The sequence below is a fragment of the Nanorana parkeri genome, unplaced genomic scaffold (assembly GCF_000935625.1).
Source record: "Nanorana parkeri isolate BGI_ZX_2015 unplaced genomic scaffold, ASM93562v1 scaffold16, whole genome shotgun sequence".
Taxonomy (NCBI): domain Eukaryota; kingdom Metazoa; phylum Chordata; class Amphibia; order Anura; family Dicroglossidae; genus Nanorana; species Nanorana parkeri.
Window position 1 is genome coordinate 3,842,563 of NW_017306284.1, and position 16,444 is coordinate 3,859,006.

A 16,444-nucleotide genomic window follows, 5' to 3' on the forward strand; every position below is an offset into this window, starting at 1 on the left:
AAGGTACGGCACCCCTGATTGCCCTGATCACCCTATTCTTAACTTTGCCATTTTGGATTATTTAATTTGGATTTGCGTTAACTTTGGATTGTTGTACATTAAAAAAAAAAAAAAAAAAAAAAAAAAAACACCAAAAAAAAAAAAAAAAAAAAAAAAAAAAAAAAAAAGGCTAATGCAGCCACCACATCTACAGATGATAAACTGCAATAGGTTATATTTTTGCTCCTGGGCTTCGATACACTTTATCATAACAGTTCCCAGTTATCTTACCGTGCTGCAGAAAAAAAAGATAGGACAGCTATAGCAAACAAAATAGATTTTCTTTAACTACATGTCAAGCACACTTATGTAACCATTATTTATTCATCACTGATTATTTTTTAAAGAGCCTGCTAGCATGGGTAATGATTATCTTTGATAAGCAAGCAACAATGAATACAAATGTGACAAGCTATGGGAATAGAATGAGCTACATAAGCGGGAGGTGGCGAATGTGGTAGTGGGGGGTTAGATTGTGATCAGGAAATGTTTGAGTTGATTGTGCAGTCCTGTGTTATGTGTTGGTCCTTCTCTGGCTCCAGACAAATGGTAAAACATTAAGTAAAAAAAGCCCCCCCCCTCCAACTCAAGGGTGGGCCTTGCAAACATGCTTGTGTGCGTCAAGGACCTGGAGGAGAGAGGGCAATGACCCAAAACTCTGTCCTCCAGGACACCCTCAGGGTATGTGCAGGCTGCACTCCATCCAGACAAGTCTTCCCAAACAAACGTCTGGTCATTCTGCTAAGAGTCCCTGCTTCTAGCTAGAGCAGACCAGGGCAGTTTATGGCCCGTGGGCCATATCTGACCCTTTGGCTGTCTCTGTCTAGCCCGCAGTCCGGACACAGACCAATTGCAGACCTGTGCTCGGTTATGGCTGGCCGACAGTGGATGCATCAGCCTTGAAAGTAGGAAAATAAGGTATGTGTGGACAGTATGAAGTGGCACTTTATGGGGGGGCAATGTAAGGGGGAACTCTAATTGGGACAATAATTAGTTGTCCCCATCAGGGTGCTCCCCTACGCTGGTTGTCCCCATCAGAGTGGCCCCTTACATTAACTACAATAATAAGCGGGCACTCTGATGGGGGACAATCACTTTAAGGGGACATGCTGATATGAACAACTAATTATTAGTGGTCCTCATTGGAGTGTCCACTTACATTAGAGTGCCCTCTTACATTAAAGGAGAACTATGGGGTCAGGGCTTTTCCCCATAGTTCTCCTGAGGGTCACAGGAGGACATAAACTAGCGTCCTCCCGTGACCCAATGCTCAGTATATAGAGAGCTACAGCTCGCGGTACACTGAGACCGCCGCAGCCTTGACAGATCCCAACATAACTGTCGAGCTCCACCCAGCTCCGTGATTGACAGCTGGCTCTGCCTATCTAGAGGCAGAGCCAGCTGTACATGCCCCCTCCCCCTGTCCGTTCCGCCAGTCAGCGCTGGAGGATCAGAGCGGGGAGGGGAATCCCTGCAGGGAGCCGTGAGTGACAATCACAGCTCTCTGCAGGGACATGATCAAGAAGTAAGCGAGCGACAGTATGTGTTAGCTCACTTCTCGATCTATTGAGCCGACATGTGACAGTTTCATTGGTCACACGTCGGCTCAAACTATGAGGATGAGTGAAAATCACTCGTCTCATAGTCCTTCTTTAATTATGAAGGTGGGGAGTACACTGATGGGATCAATGTAAGGGGGCCCTCCGATGGGGACAGCTAATTATTAGTTGCATCCATTGAAGTACTCCTACATTAGTTGCCCCCCCATCATTTTTTGGGATCAATTTACATATGCGAGTATGTGCCTACATACCTTCACAGCAATGTGTTGGCCCTCCACAGCAGTCCCACTTTATGTGGCCCCGTAAGGAAAAATAATTGCCCACCTCTGAACTAGAGTATACAACTTTTATCACCAGCAGGTGGCACCATGACACCTCGTGAATGTAAACTGCCTTGAAGCCAAAACAGCAACAACAGATTATATTACATTAATTTAATATAATATATAACAAGTTTTAGCCAGGTGTGAAAAAAATGCTGTCAAGTAAGAATGCTTTCAGAAATAAATAAAAAGGGTTAATAGTTTATTTTCGATCAATTAACATAAATGAACAAAAGAGAAATCCAAATCAAATCAATATTTGGTGTGACTACCCTTTGCCTTCTTCTAGGTACACTTGCACACAGTTTTTGAAGGAATTCGGCAGGTAGATTGTTCTGAACATCTTAGAGAACTAAGCATGGATCTTCTGTGGATGTCGGCTGCCTCAAATTCTTCTGTCTCTTTATGTAATCCCACACAGACTCGATGTTGAGATCAGGGCTCTGTGGGGGCCAAACCATCACTTCCAGGACTGCTTGTTCTTCTTCATGCTGAAGATAGTTCTTAATGACATTGGCTGTATGTTGGGGGTCGTTGTTCTGCTGCAGAATACATTTGGGGCCAATCACACACCTCCCTGATGGTATGGGCATGATGGATAAGTATCTGCTTGTATTTCTCAGCATTGAGGACACCATTGATCCTGACCAAATCTCCAACTCCATTGGCAGAAATGCAGCCCCAGACTTGGAGGAACCTCCACCATGCTTCCCTGTTGCTGCAGACACTCATTATTGTACCGCTCTCCAGCCCTTCTGCAAACAAACTACCTCCTGCTACAGCCAAATATTTCACATTTTGACTCATCAATCCAGAGCACCTGCTGACATTTTTTTTGCACCCTAGTTTGTACATTTTCGTGCATACTTGAGTCCCTTAGCCTTGTTTCCACATCGGGGCCATGGGGTTTTTAGGGTTGGTGCTCTGGACTGATGAGTCAAAATTTGAAGTTCATAGCTGTAGCAGGAGGCAGTTTGTTCGCTGAAGGGTCACTGAGCCAGAGGAATAATACAGCCAGCGAAGTCAGGGCTCCTAATCTGGGCACTTGTTTTTGGTCAACGACTTTGGATGTATGGTAGCTGTTGAGTCAATATAAAAGCTAGGCAACGAACATTGCTAGGAGACATTAGTTATGGAAGTCCATGTATGTATAACTCATTTTCACAAGAGAGTTTAATGTTTGTTAGGTCTAAGGTAGGGGTGGGCAAACTCCAACCTTCCAGCTGTTGTGCAACTACAAGTCACATGAGACATTGCAATATTCTCACAGCCACAGGAATGCCTCCCAGAGCCCGGTGCATGATGGGATTTGTACATTCACCACAACTAGAGGGCCAGAATTTGCCCACCTCTGTTCTAGGGGGTAGAAGAAGAGGTTATTTACCCGATGCTCTGCACTGGCTGGCTCTGGCACCCTCCTTTTCTCCCTGGTGCTCCAGGTGGTTCGTCAACATCATCAAATACAATGCAGTGCAAATAACATTGCAGTGTATGTGGAGGAGGCGAGTGCGTGACTACAGCCAGAAAAGACTTCACAGGAGCTCTCGCACGGATGGAGAGGAGCGAGGAGTAAGGCAAGTATTACTCCGTATCTCTGCTCCCCTAGACTTAATGAGCAGGTAACACTTGCAGTGCGGGTGCCTTATTGCAAGGGTTTTTTGGTCTTGTGCCCGGAGTTGGGCTTTGAGGGACAAGATTAATATGTAGTCTGCAACTCCAGATCTTCTGAACATGCTAGTTGCCAGTCTCTGTCAGAAACATCTCACAAGCATACAATCAAAGTAGTAAGCGTAATGCCAGAATGCCTAATCTGCGTGTCTGTTTCAGGTCAGTGGCTGAAAAGCATCAAAGCCAGTGGGTGAATATTACAACCAGAGAACAATTTTTTTTCCCATAAGGGGATCAACAATGTCTTCGCAAACATTTCTTTCGTTCCCTTTAAGATGTTAAAAAGCCCAAAAGTATGAGTCAGTTGGGGGAACTTTTTTTCCCATGTGACGGATTGTTTATAATGGATAAAGAAAAAGTTAGTCAGACTTGAATTAGTAACCAAGTAACCATCTTCCCTCCACACTTCCATTCCACAGAACCCGGGAACAATTTTCATTTCATGGAATCGCTGAACGCGACTGTCTTCCCATCAGCCAACTAATGCAAGGCTTACGTAGGAAGGAAATTAGGCAGACGATTTAGCTAAGTGAAATCTGCTCAGAGGCAGGCAGATGTCACTTTAATCTATTCGGAATATTTTCAGAGTTCGGCTGCTTAATTTCCCGCATTGCATGCAGCAGGAGGCTCCACAGCCAAATGTGTAGAGACAGCTTACATCATTGTCATTTTTCTGGGGCAGGGGGCTGGCACCACGCTTACAGATCTATCTCTGTCTTTTACACACGGACTGCATAATGTGTATGCAATAAGGGATTCAGTTGTGGACTAAGGCAGCAGTCTGCATCCGATCTTAAGAGACAATGTCACTTTGGCCATTAATAGCAAAGTGACGTCATCTTCCCTTAGCCCACCATGCCAGCAAGTTATGCTCACCATCCATGCTCCTTTGCCACCTCCTGACTCAATGTTTCTTTGCAGCCAAGCCAAGGGTAACATTAGGAAGGTTTAAATGACAGTGGCTTGCAAAAGTATTCTTTTTGCGTTTTGCCAAAAGGCATGTTGTAGACTTCCCAAACATATGGAAGAAGGTAGTCTGGTCAGATGAGACTAAAATGGAGCTTATTAGCGTTCAAGGAAAACGTTATGTCCTAGCACAAACCCAAGACCTCATCACCCGGAGAACACGGTCCCCACAGTGAAGCATGGTGGTGGCAGCATCATGCTATGGGGGTGTTTTTTTATTGGCAGGGACCGGCAAACTGGTTAGAATTGAAGGAATGATGGATGGCGCTAAAAATACAGGGAAATTCTTGAGACACCTGTTTCAGTCTGCAGAGATTTGACATTGGGACGGAGGTTCACCTTCCAGCAGGATGAGTCTAAGCATACTGCTAAAGCAACACTTGAACGGTTTAAGGGGAAATATTTAAATGTTTTGGAATGGCCTAGTCAGTGCCCAGCCCTCAATCCAATTGAGCATCTGTGACATGACTTCAAAATTGCTGTACACCAGTGAAACCCATCCAACTTGAAGGAGCTGGAGCAGTTTTGCCTTGAAGAATGGGCAAAAAATCCCAGTGGCTAGATGTGCCAAGCTTATAGAGATGTACCCCAAGCAACTCACAGCTGTAATTGCTGCAACAGGCGGCTCTACAAAGTATTGACTTTGGGAGGGGGGTGAAATAGTTATGCACACGCAAGGTTTTGTTTTGCCTTTCTTTTTTGTTTGAAGATGCAAAATATTTTTTATTGTGATACAAACTGGTAGACATGTTGTGTAAACCAAATTATACAACCCCACAAAAAAAAATCAATTTTAATTCTAGGTGGTAATGCAACAAAATAGGAAAAATGCCAAGGGGGTAAATACTTTTGCTAGCCACTGTAGTTGCTTGGTACCTCCCCCCCTCCAAGATGAAGAAAAAAAACTCTTTGAAAAGAGGAGCTTTTCTATTTTTTTGTTTAACCTGCGGGCTGAATGAAAAAAATAAAAACAGATCCCTCCGTCAACGCTCAGGCATGTTGATTGCAGGACCCCCGATGTTTGCTTTGTATTCCGACAGTGGCTGCCGGCTTTGTTTTAAGATTTGCCGACCGGCTCTTTTGATCAACTGATCGAGGGATGCCAGCCAAAAAGTTGCCAACAGCTACACCCACTGTGTGAATTTCCTGAAGAAGCGAACGAATTTACATAATGTATGAGCATTTTTAGTAGAAACATTGTCCAGCTTCCTAAATTCCTAAGTGGCTCAAAGTTTTAGTCCAGGGGTGGACAATCCATATGAAATTCAGGAGCCAGTCTTTCCCATCCAGGATTTTTTTTTAAGGAGCCAGCTCCATTGACAACAACTAGAGAAAAGCTAAAAAGTTGGGCACCAGCTGTAATTTTTAAAGTTCGGACTACCTGAATCCCAGGATTTGTCCAGCCCTGCTTTAACCCATTATCCACCGCTGACGAGTGTCGGCCTCGTGCAGACCATCATCGTATGGGATGGTGTCTCTGTTACAATGTACACAGTTCTAAAATTATAAGTAAACCATTATTTTAGATTATTTTTAGAAATATTGCACTAGAAGGGTTTCCTATATTTCATTTAGGAGTTGATGATGGAGCTCCGATAGTGTTTGAGAAGCCGGCACTGCTGGAACAGAAGCTCAGAAGTGCTTGTGTACATTACGGGCTGCCATGGTTGAAACGGAGGCTTGTAGCATGCCAGCGTAGAGGGGCAGGATGCCCTTACTGCTCTGATAAAGAGGAGCTTTTAACTGATGGAGGAATTCAGTGGTAATCTGCGAGTGGTAATCTGTGAGAAAGACTGCATAATATGTGGAGTTTGTGAAGAACCATTGTGTATCCATTTGCACCAGGTATGGTGGAGTAAGTGCTTACCTTTCTAAAAGTAAACCTTATCTGAGAGAAATATGGGGGTTTACACTGCTGATCCTCTTTTATAAATGTTAGTTCCTTAGCTGCTCTGCTAATGCATTGATTTCAGGGCTTTGAGTCAATTAGCCGGGTCAAGTATGGAGATCAGGGGCGTGGCCGCGATGTGAGAGTGAGCGCACGTGTCGGGTGAAGCTCCGCTGCCTCCGATCGAGAAATCCTGTCTTTTAAGATAATTACGGGAGACTGTTAGACTCATTGTGTTTATCCGGGCACTCAGCCTCCCCTGTTGTGGGGGATTGGAGATACACCATTTTGTTTTCTTTTTTGGCACTAAGGCATTCTGAAATATCTGGCTCTGGTGGTATACTTGGTCCTGGGGCACGACTTGGCACAAGGTTGTGGGGAGGGGGATTGGGGGGGTTTTGTTATGTGGGGATGGAGGGTGGGGGTGTGGGATGTTAAGACTAAGTTGTACCCCTACTGCTGTAGGTGACTGTTGTTAATGTATGTTCTCTGCAAAAAACTGAATAAAAATTACTTTTCAAAAAAAGTATGGAGATCAGGAGAGTCAGAAGTCCATATCAGAATTCTTGTCCTGAGACAACAATTTAAAGTACTGAAGCAACAGGATCTGCATGGCAGCCAGATAACTGTCGCAGAATGAGTCAGCAACTGGCGTCTCCTTGTTCCTCTCAGAAAAGGTTTCCTATAAAAGCATGTTAGGTGTAACACCTTGAACAAGGCCTTAACCGGGTATACTTCGTGATTTAAAGTGACACCAAACCCAGGCGTTAAATCTTAAAAATACATTTGAATACCTTAACAAAAATGTATCCTATTTATGTATCGCTTGGCTGATCCTCAAATAATCTCTGAATTGGTGCTGACACTGTCCTTCCTTCTGGAGGGGGGCTACTTTTGTTCCCCATGGTCCCTGTGTGTGTTGTAAAGAAGCCACAGCTCCAAGCTCGCTCCCATGATGGACTACAATCTCATGTTTAGTTTACTAATTTGTGGCGAGATTGTAGTCCATCACTTGAACGCATTTTTAAGATTTAACTCGGGAGTTTAGTGTCACTTTAACCAGCTCCTGCTTTCATATTATGTAGTTCTGAACGGGTGCTGAAACGACCCGAGTGTCATAGTTTGTCCACCTCTTCATTCCCCAACACAATGCTGTCGGCCCTTCCTTATAAAGAGCTGCTGTAGAATAGGAACATGTGGCAAGTAGGAGAGAATAGGCAAGCTTCAACACTACCAGGATGTACGGAAGATCTGCCAATCAGAATACCCCAGCATTCAGGTAGGTTAGAGGCACTAAAAGCTTCTGCAGTTCATACTTGTCGGAAGCGTCTATTTTGGTTGTAGAGATATTAAAACAAGAGACTTACCAACTGGGAGTCCTGAGAGACGAACATTTTCAGAGTGCTCACCATAGGTGCCATTTTCTACAAGAAAGAAAAAAAATGCTCAGTACAACAGATCACAAATCTTCAACAGTCATACAGACCTTTGTCAAGTCAGCAATAGCAGATCTTAGAAATACTTCCAACACTCTCAGTGATCCCGGGGTACAATCTATAATTCATTTACTGAAACTTTCATCTCTGCCTTCTATAGCTGCTTGTAAAGAACACTACTTCAACATCTTTTTGACAGCTCCCTCTACATTCTCTATTCTTTAGTTTACTTTGTAGGTATTTTCATTTCTTTTTCAGTTCGCAGGCCACAGAGTCTGCAAAAGTTCCTGTAGTCTAAAGCATATACAGAACTCCTTGTGGCACATTTATCAATTCTGTTCCACAGCAAAACAATGCTAAATAGAAGAAGTTGTAAGGCAGAAAATTAGTCTTTTTTTTAGCCGCAATCGTGTTCAATTGCATGGGCAGAATCGCTGCGGAAAACCACGCGACCCGCCTGGCGTGCCATTGGAAAAGAACGGCACCACCAGTGCGATCAGAAGTGGTGTGGTATTGCAGCACATCTCTGCATTACATGCACAGTTCCCCATTTTAATCCCTTTTAATGACCTTGCAAGTACAGAAAAATACCTGCTGATCAGAGCAGAGATGTACTTCTAATGCCCTGTGACCAACAATACACTGCCTTCAATGAACCAAAATTGCAGCATGTCAGCCTTGCCGAGATGACTTTTTGCATAATACTACGTAAAACATCAGAAGCAGAGCTGATTAGACCCCTTGACATACCACAGGCTAAGGACACAGGACAGCTCTGAATTTTCCTTGACAGACCAGGGATGAAATGAGAATACACTCACTTTAACTGTATGTCTATTTAAAACCAAATTTCTCCCTCGTGTCTGTGAAGGTTTTCATTCATCCAGGTCATGGTATACAGTGGTACCTCAGCTCACGAACGCTTCTGTTCGCGAACAGGAAGTTCAGCAAAATGTTGCCTCCGTTCACGAACTCCGCTTCCGGTGACGAACACAACTGCCATTTTCCCTACTCTGACACATGGTCATGGCTTCCTCTAGTCGAGATCACAGTTTGATTCGGTTCACAACCAGAATCCCGGAACGAATTAGGCTCATGAACCCGAGGTACCACTGTATCTGTAAAAAATAAGTCAAGGCAACTGGACTTGCTGTACTTCTGAATTGAGAAAGCTGGTCGGATGTCCAGTGAAACATCTTCAAGAAAAATACAGCAAGTCCAGTTGCCTTGACTTATTTTATTACAGACAATTTCTCCCTCATCTTCAGTGCTAAATCTCTTCATTTGCTGCCCAGGATTCGAGACTCCAGGGGTTGCAAATGCACCAACAGCCTGATATGCTTCCAACTGTGTTGGTAATTTGCTTGATAAATGCCCCCCTTGTGCTGTAAGGAGGCCATTCTTTGCTGTAAGCCACACATCCAAAAATACAATGCAGACACAAGTACATGCCTGTCCTCATGGGTAATGCTTTTCAGTACTGTGCTTTTCTGGAGCTCTCCTTTAATAGCAAAGCATATCTTCTGGGACATGTAGTGAGAAGCAGCCAGCTTCTGATGTGTTTATGTTTTCATGTATTGATCTCCTGCAAAGACGTGCACGTGTCAAATAAATGTTATGCTCTAGTTTAACTTGAGGCCGTATAAGGATCGAGGACGGGGGACCAGCTGCTGAAGAACAAGTTCTGCAGAATTCCAGATCACACATGAGAGGTACAGTGGATGGAGGCAATGCAGTGCAACATACAGATCGTACACAGATACACAATGCGCAGATTGAACAGCAATGTGTGTAAGCTGTAGAGCGTGCAATGTCAGCCAGACAAAAAAGGGTCACAGCGAGGACACTGGAATAATCTGGATGATGTAATTCACGCCAGATGTTTAAGTCAAAAGGAAAAAAAATAGGATTTTTGTACTGACAGTAAAATCCTTTTCTATCCGTTTATTGAAGTACACAGGGCAACAGATCGTAGATCCTGAATTATAATGCTACTACTCAGGATCTACGATCTGTTATCCCGTGTCCTTCAATGAACGTGAGAGAAAAATAAAATTAAGATAAAAATATAACATATATGAGCAGAAACTAAGAAGTACGTGATCAGTAAATTTTCAATACACATGGGTACCAAAAGAGAGCACTGGCTATGCATGGACAATCACCCTAAAGTGCCCTCCAGCCCCTCAGATCCAAAGCTGGCCATACACCAGTAGAATTTCATTAGAAAACAAAATATGTTTTTGGAATGTTCGTTTGATTTTCTGATAGTTAGGTTCCACAATCATTTTTGACTGTAGCGACACAAATAAAAAAAAAAAAAAGAAAGGTATAATGGAAATTATTTTCTCAAAACAAAAAAAATTCCAACATTGAATGTGGTTTCCATACAGGAGACTCCATTCATTCTAGAATTAAATATTAAAATGAAGCATAAAAATTTGGGGGGGGGTCACGACCCACCAGTTGAGAACCAAGGCGTCACAACATTAACTACCAATGTATGGGTGTAATACAAGGGCTACATTTCTTAAAACATTTGGGGATCCCTGCGGAGTTATATCTCCCAACTAGCAGTTAATGGCATCCCAATTTTCTATCTTAAACAGTCGAGGAAGAGATCACATGGCTCACCCTCCAAGCACTGCAAGATAGCAGTCGTTAATAGTGGTGGACAGTCCATGTCCTCTCCAAACTAGAGCTGCAGCTAACAATTATTTTCAAAATCGATTAGTTAGCCGATTATTAAGTTCGATTAATCGGTTAATCGGATACAAAATAAAATACATTTAAAAAAATGGCTCCAGTGATGGGACTACTAGTTTGTATTCAGTGTACTCCATCACAGGAGCAAGCTTGGAACGGTGGAAGTAAAAAAGAAAACAAAAGTGTGGTGTGCAATATAGTGAAATAAAAAGTGTAAAATTATACAGCAATGAATGCAGAATGGCACCGGCTGTAGAGGACTACAAAACCCAGCAATACATTATACAGCACAATGCAGAATACCACCAGCTATAGAGGCATACAACAAATCCCAGCAATAGTACATTATAGCTGGGGGTATTCTGCATTGCGCTGTATAATGTACTATTGCTGGGTTTTGTAGTCCTCTATAGCTAGTGCTATTCGGCATTGCACCACTGTATAATGTACTATTGCTGGGATTTGTTGTACTCCTCTATAGCTGGTGGTATTCTGCATTGCGCTCTATAATGCATTATTGCTGGGATTTGTAGTCCTCTATACAGCGCAATGCAGAATACCACCAGCTATAGAGTACAACAAATCCCAGCAATAGTACACTATACATACAGTGTATAATGTATTGCTGGGATTTGTATTCATATGTATAATATACAGCACAATGTACCATCATCTATAGAGGAATACAAATCCCAGCAATACATTATGGAGCACCACGTGTGGGAAAGTGTAGGCTTACCTGTCTATCGGCGGCTGTCATCCCCCCACACCTGCTCCTCCTTACTACTTCTCCCCACGTCCCTGTGCGATCGTGGATGTGGGCGGTGAACGTGAGGCGGGGAGGAGATACGGCGTGTGGAGCGTGGATGCGGGCGGGTCTGGCAGTGGCGAACGTGAGGTGGGGAGCAGGTGCGGCGCGCAGCGTGTGTGGAGCCGTAAAGAGGGCCAACCAATCAGAAGCCGATTAATCGATGATTAAAAAAGTTGACAACTTTTTCAATAATCGATTATAATCGATTATGTCGATTAGTTGTTGCAGCCCTACTCCAAACTAAGAAATATACCCAGTGATACACAAACCATGGGAGTATATGAACATTCAGTTGAGAAATGTTATTCATCCAATTAATTACAGTAGGGAAGAAGACGGCAGCACACCTTGGAAGGAAAGTCACCTTTCTAGAGGGAGCTGATGTGGAATGAAATAGTAGACTGTATGTTTATTACATGTGTGGGATTCGCTCAGGTGTGAGCAGCTACAAACACACTGCTTGTCTGCCTTGGGGCTGCTGAATTTTTAAACAGCTCGCTCAAAAAGGATTACTGGAAATAGAACGCTGTCAGTTATTCTTTCACTCTCTGTATCAAAGGATCTCCAGTAACAGGCAGGAAAACAACAAAATAACAGTTGAACTTGAACTTGCCTGCACACACCTACCTAATGAAGACCTTAAGCAGGCAACGTCTGGTTTAAATCTCAACGTTGATGATGTAAATCAGGTGTGCCCACAAGGTCGATCGCGATCTCCCGCCGCTTCTCTGGATCCCCGCTGCTCTCCCCAGCGGGGATCCGAGAAGACGTGAAGGAACCGGCGGCGGGGGAGGACGGAGCCGCTGTCACTATAATGCAGAGCAGGGAGGAGAGAGAGAGAGAGAGAGAGAGACGTTCGGCCAGGATCTGACAGCAGACGCCTCTCTCTCCCCTCACTGCTCGTCCGTTCTGTCACAGCGGCTCCGTTCTGTCACTTAGTTTATTTTCCTTGCCTCAGGCGCAAAAGGAGCTGGCTAAGGCTGAATGAGCTTGTCATTTGAAAAGTAGATCTCCAGACGAAAAATAGTGGGCGCCCCTGATGTAAATGGTGTAATGCTGTAAGATCTGCTATTACAACTACCTAAGCTAATGCCTCATTTCTGGAGTCATGAGGCCCATTCATATTACAGCCCATTTTGTGGTAAGGTATGATGGGCAAAATTGAGTTTTAGGAGTCACCAGAGAGGAAATGTTTTAATGCTCAAAAATAAAACAGACAAAAGCAAAATAAAAGTTCCCTTTTCTCTCATGAATTCATGTTGCTCTTGCCAGGTAATCAGACATGATTCTTCTGAAGGTGAACCATATGGGTGCTTTCAGGGTGATTTTAGCTTCCTGAGCTTCAATCCCACACAGTGGGCTTGTTGTTCATTATGGCTCACCACACACACATTGCAATGTACTTGTACAATGTCCTTTAGATCAAGCAAACTATGTAGTACAAGAGCCTGCCTGACTGGAGGTAAATTCATTGGACAGATTAGGCGGGTCTTCATGACAGTTTGGGTAAATCTAAAGCGGACTGTATGGCCAGGTTGTAACATGTATAGTGACCTTGAGTCCCTGAATCGAGCAGGCTTAGCACCAGCATAGCATTCCCTACTTCAGACACCGCACCCACATCACTAAAATGCATTTAAATGTGTATATATTAAAAAAATTGTTAGAATAAAGTAAGAAATAGCTAAATCCCATAAGTTTTTTGCTTTGCGGGTCTTATAAAAAGGGAGATTGCTCTTTGCTTCCTGAAGAAAACAGGAAGTGAGAGAAAATCTCTTTCAAGTGAGGACAATTCTCTCTTCTGTTGTCAGAGCAACAGGTGTCCCCAATGGAAGATTGCCTGTAGCGGAGACAACTGTAACGCTTTGGATTTTTCCTTGGTGTCAATAGTGACCAGGATAAAGAGGGGGTGAATATACCCCTAAAAGGGGCATCAACAGCAATAAATATCTGACAGAAGCTTTTTTTGTTGCCCAATTAATGGTCTTGGTAATGATTATTTTCTTATTTATTAAAGGTACTGTAATAGCATAGTCATGCAGGTATTCACAAGACAATTGATTTTGGTTTCATCACTTTTCAGGAGGAATGAAGCATTGTATCAATGAGCTGTAAGGGTACCAACAGATTAGTTTATGACTGTACATATGGTCATACACGCGGGACAGTGATCTAGGGCAGCGTTTCTCAACCCTTTTGATCAGTCGCGGCACCCTTCATAAGTATGCAAAATCTCGAGGCAACTCATTCTAAAATGTGAACGTAAAAATGTAGAAAACATTATTGTGGGCCCCTCTGAAGTCCATACCCGAGCATTTTCCCAGATATAGTGTCTGGTATAGTGGGGGACCACCAGAAAGGGGGAGGGGGGAGGAACACACACACCACACAAAAATTGGTGTTCCCACTTCAAATCAGGAGGCTCCCTTAACATCAGTGCCCCCCCCCCCATCTTCACATTAGAATCTGGCCTTTTACACCAGATCTCCCTTTATATTAAGAGCCCCCTCTTTTCACACCAGAGCTCCCTTCACATCATGAGCAGCTCCTTCCACACCAGAACCCCCTTTATATTGGGAGCCCCCCCCTTTCACAACGGAGCTCCCTTCACATCAGCAGCCCCTCCTTCCACACAAGAATCCCCACCACCCCCCTTTATATTAGGAGCTCTTACTTTCACACCGAAGCTCCCTTCACATCAGGAGCCTTGTCCTTTCACACTAGAGGTCCCTGTTCACATAATCCTTCCTTAACATCAGGAGCCCCATACTTTCAGGAGCCCCACCTCTTACAGTAGGGGCCCTCACATCAGGGGGGAGACTTTCATGTGAAAAGTCGCCCCTTTCACATCAAAGTCCCCTCTTCACATCAGAAAACTGTCTGCTCCATGGAAAGGCATGCCACTGTGTGAAAATTTCGAGGCACCCCTTGAGAAGGCAGAAGGCGCCCTATGGTGCCACAGCACCCTGGTTGAGAAAGGCTGATCTAGGGGCCATGCTGTATTAAAACTCCCAGTTATCCTCAAGACCAAACTTTGATACAGCGGAATCCCATAACCACTGGGGGTCATTGTGTTACCTTCTGTGAGGACAGCTCAGCAGTGCACACAGACCAAATACAAGCTCTGTGCAACAGTAGGAAAAACATGTTGGCAAAATGTGCCGGGAACTAAAAATATCAGCTGCATATGGACAGACAGCTGCCCGGAGTGAAAATCCCACGTCCTTCCACTCTGCAGCTTCGGAAACAGAATATTAAACATTTAAAAGGCAAGTGAAGCTTGGCACAAATATGAGATCTGTGAGTAAATAATAGAGGACAAAAACTGCATTAAAAGATGCAAACTGCAAGAATATTACAAGACGTGTACACAGGATTTCCTTGCTGTTGTTCTGCCCTATAGAATGGGATCTAAATTGCATACAAAAGTGAGGTTATTATAACACTTCTATACTATCCAAAATAAAAGAAGAAGGTTTTGGCTTTATAGTTTAATACTCATTCAAGCAAAAAAAAAAAAAAAAAATATTCCTCAGGCAATATTTATGTAGACGATTTTTTATATATTTTCTTTTTTACGGGAACTACAAAAGGCAACCAACCCATTACGGTAAATGTATTTACGCGTTATTTCTGTCTTAGGATGGAATCCCCAATTACTCCCAAGATAGTTATTTCGAGAAGTTCCCATGTCATTGCTCTCGTCGGAGAGGATGTCACCATCCAGGGTTGTGAAAAGTTCTAACTAGAAAAAGGGAAATAACATTTTAGAAACGTCTTGCCAACTTCACAACAGTATTTATTCAGATGTTGAGATTTACAGATCCGAATAACAAGGTCTTGCTTGATCGCTTTTTCAGCGCGTCTTGAAAACATGTCAAAACCACATGTTTAGATGTGACCGAGCCCGCAGGTTTATTGTTCCATCAGGAGTCACTGCTCATAAATACTACTAGTAAGTCCATCTAATAAAGTTATTTTGAAAATAAACCTGCCTTTAAATTATTGTTGCAGAGATATAAAAAGACCCAAATGAAGGCAAATAAAAAAAGATAAAAATGAAAAAAGGCCTTATTTACACCGTACAGCGCTCACGTCCTCGCAGAAACCTGCACCCGGGAAGGACAGGGACTGTCTATATCCAAGAGCGTGCAACTGTACGGATGTGAACATTTGGATCCGGTCACTGAGTTGTACAGGTGGCTATACGCAGCACCTGTCACTCCTGGACGCAGGTTTCTGCACATTTTGTGTGAATAAGGTCTTAAAGTGATAATAAAGTCAAAAGGTTTATAAGCCATTTCAAATGCCGAATAAATCACTTGACTTGTACTGGACAGGCAGTTCAAGGAAGTGGAGCCGAGAGAGCTGGAGCCATGATGAGTGTAAGAGTTGCGGCAAATATGTAAAGAAATACTTTTCTGGGCAATGTATATTTATTTTTTGACCTGGATTCATTATTGAAAATGTAATACTATAAAAGGATAAAATAACAAAACTAGCATCTGCTGCAATATTCGCCTTCAGGTCACTTCCGGCCTTCATCAAAAGTGGAGCAAGAATACACTTTTTTTTGTAGTTAGCTGCAGTGCGTTTCCAACATGTTTTTGACATGTTCGTACACATTTCTGCACATTTTTTCCAGACCAGATAAAATGTGACATGCAGTATTTTTTCTGTCCGGAACGGAAAGCACTGCGCTGGTGTAAACTGGAGCCCATAAAACACATAGGGATACATTGCGATGCGTATTTAGTGCAGGAGCTAACTGTTCTGGTCTGGACAGAATCCGGACATCGTGTGACCAAGCCCTCAGTCCAGAGCTTTCATGAACAGTACTAGATTTCTGATGGCCAACATCATACAGCCAAACTTCATGCCAGAAGAAACAGAGTGTATGGCCAGCTTTTATCTGAGGCTTCAATCAGACAAAGCAAGCCTCAAAGCAAGCTGCTCTACCATTTTATATCTCTTTAGGTAGTAACCTTTTACATTTTATTTGTGAAGCAAATATGGCGAGTGTGTGCGCGCGTGCACGTGACAAC

General features: G+C 43.3%; 1 protein-coding gene across 1 annotated transcript in view; it reads right to left on the reverse strand.

Annotated features, from left to right (window-relative positions):
- Positions 1-16,444, reverse strand: part of LRP12 (LDL receptor related protein 12) — a 48,394-nt gene that overhangs the window by 10,991 nt on the left and 20,959 nt on the right. Inside the window, exon 2 of the mRNA XM_018559464.1 lies at positions 7,814-7,870. Within this exon, the coding sequence (XP_018414966.1) occupies positions 7,814-7,870 (57 nt within the window). The remainder of the gene's footprint in view (positions 1-7,813; positions 7,871-16,444) is intronic.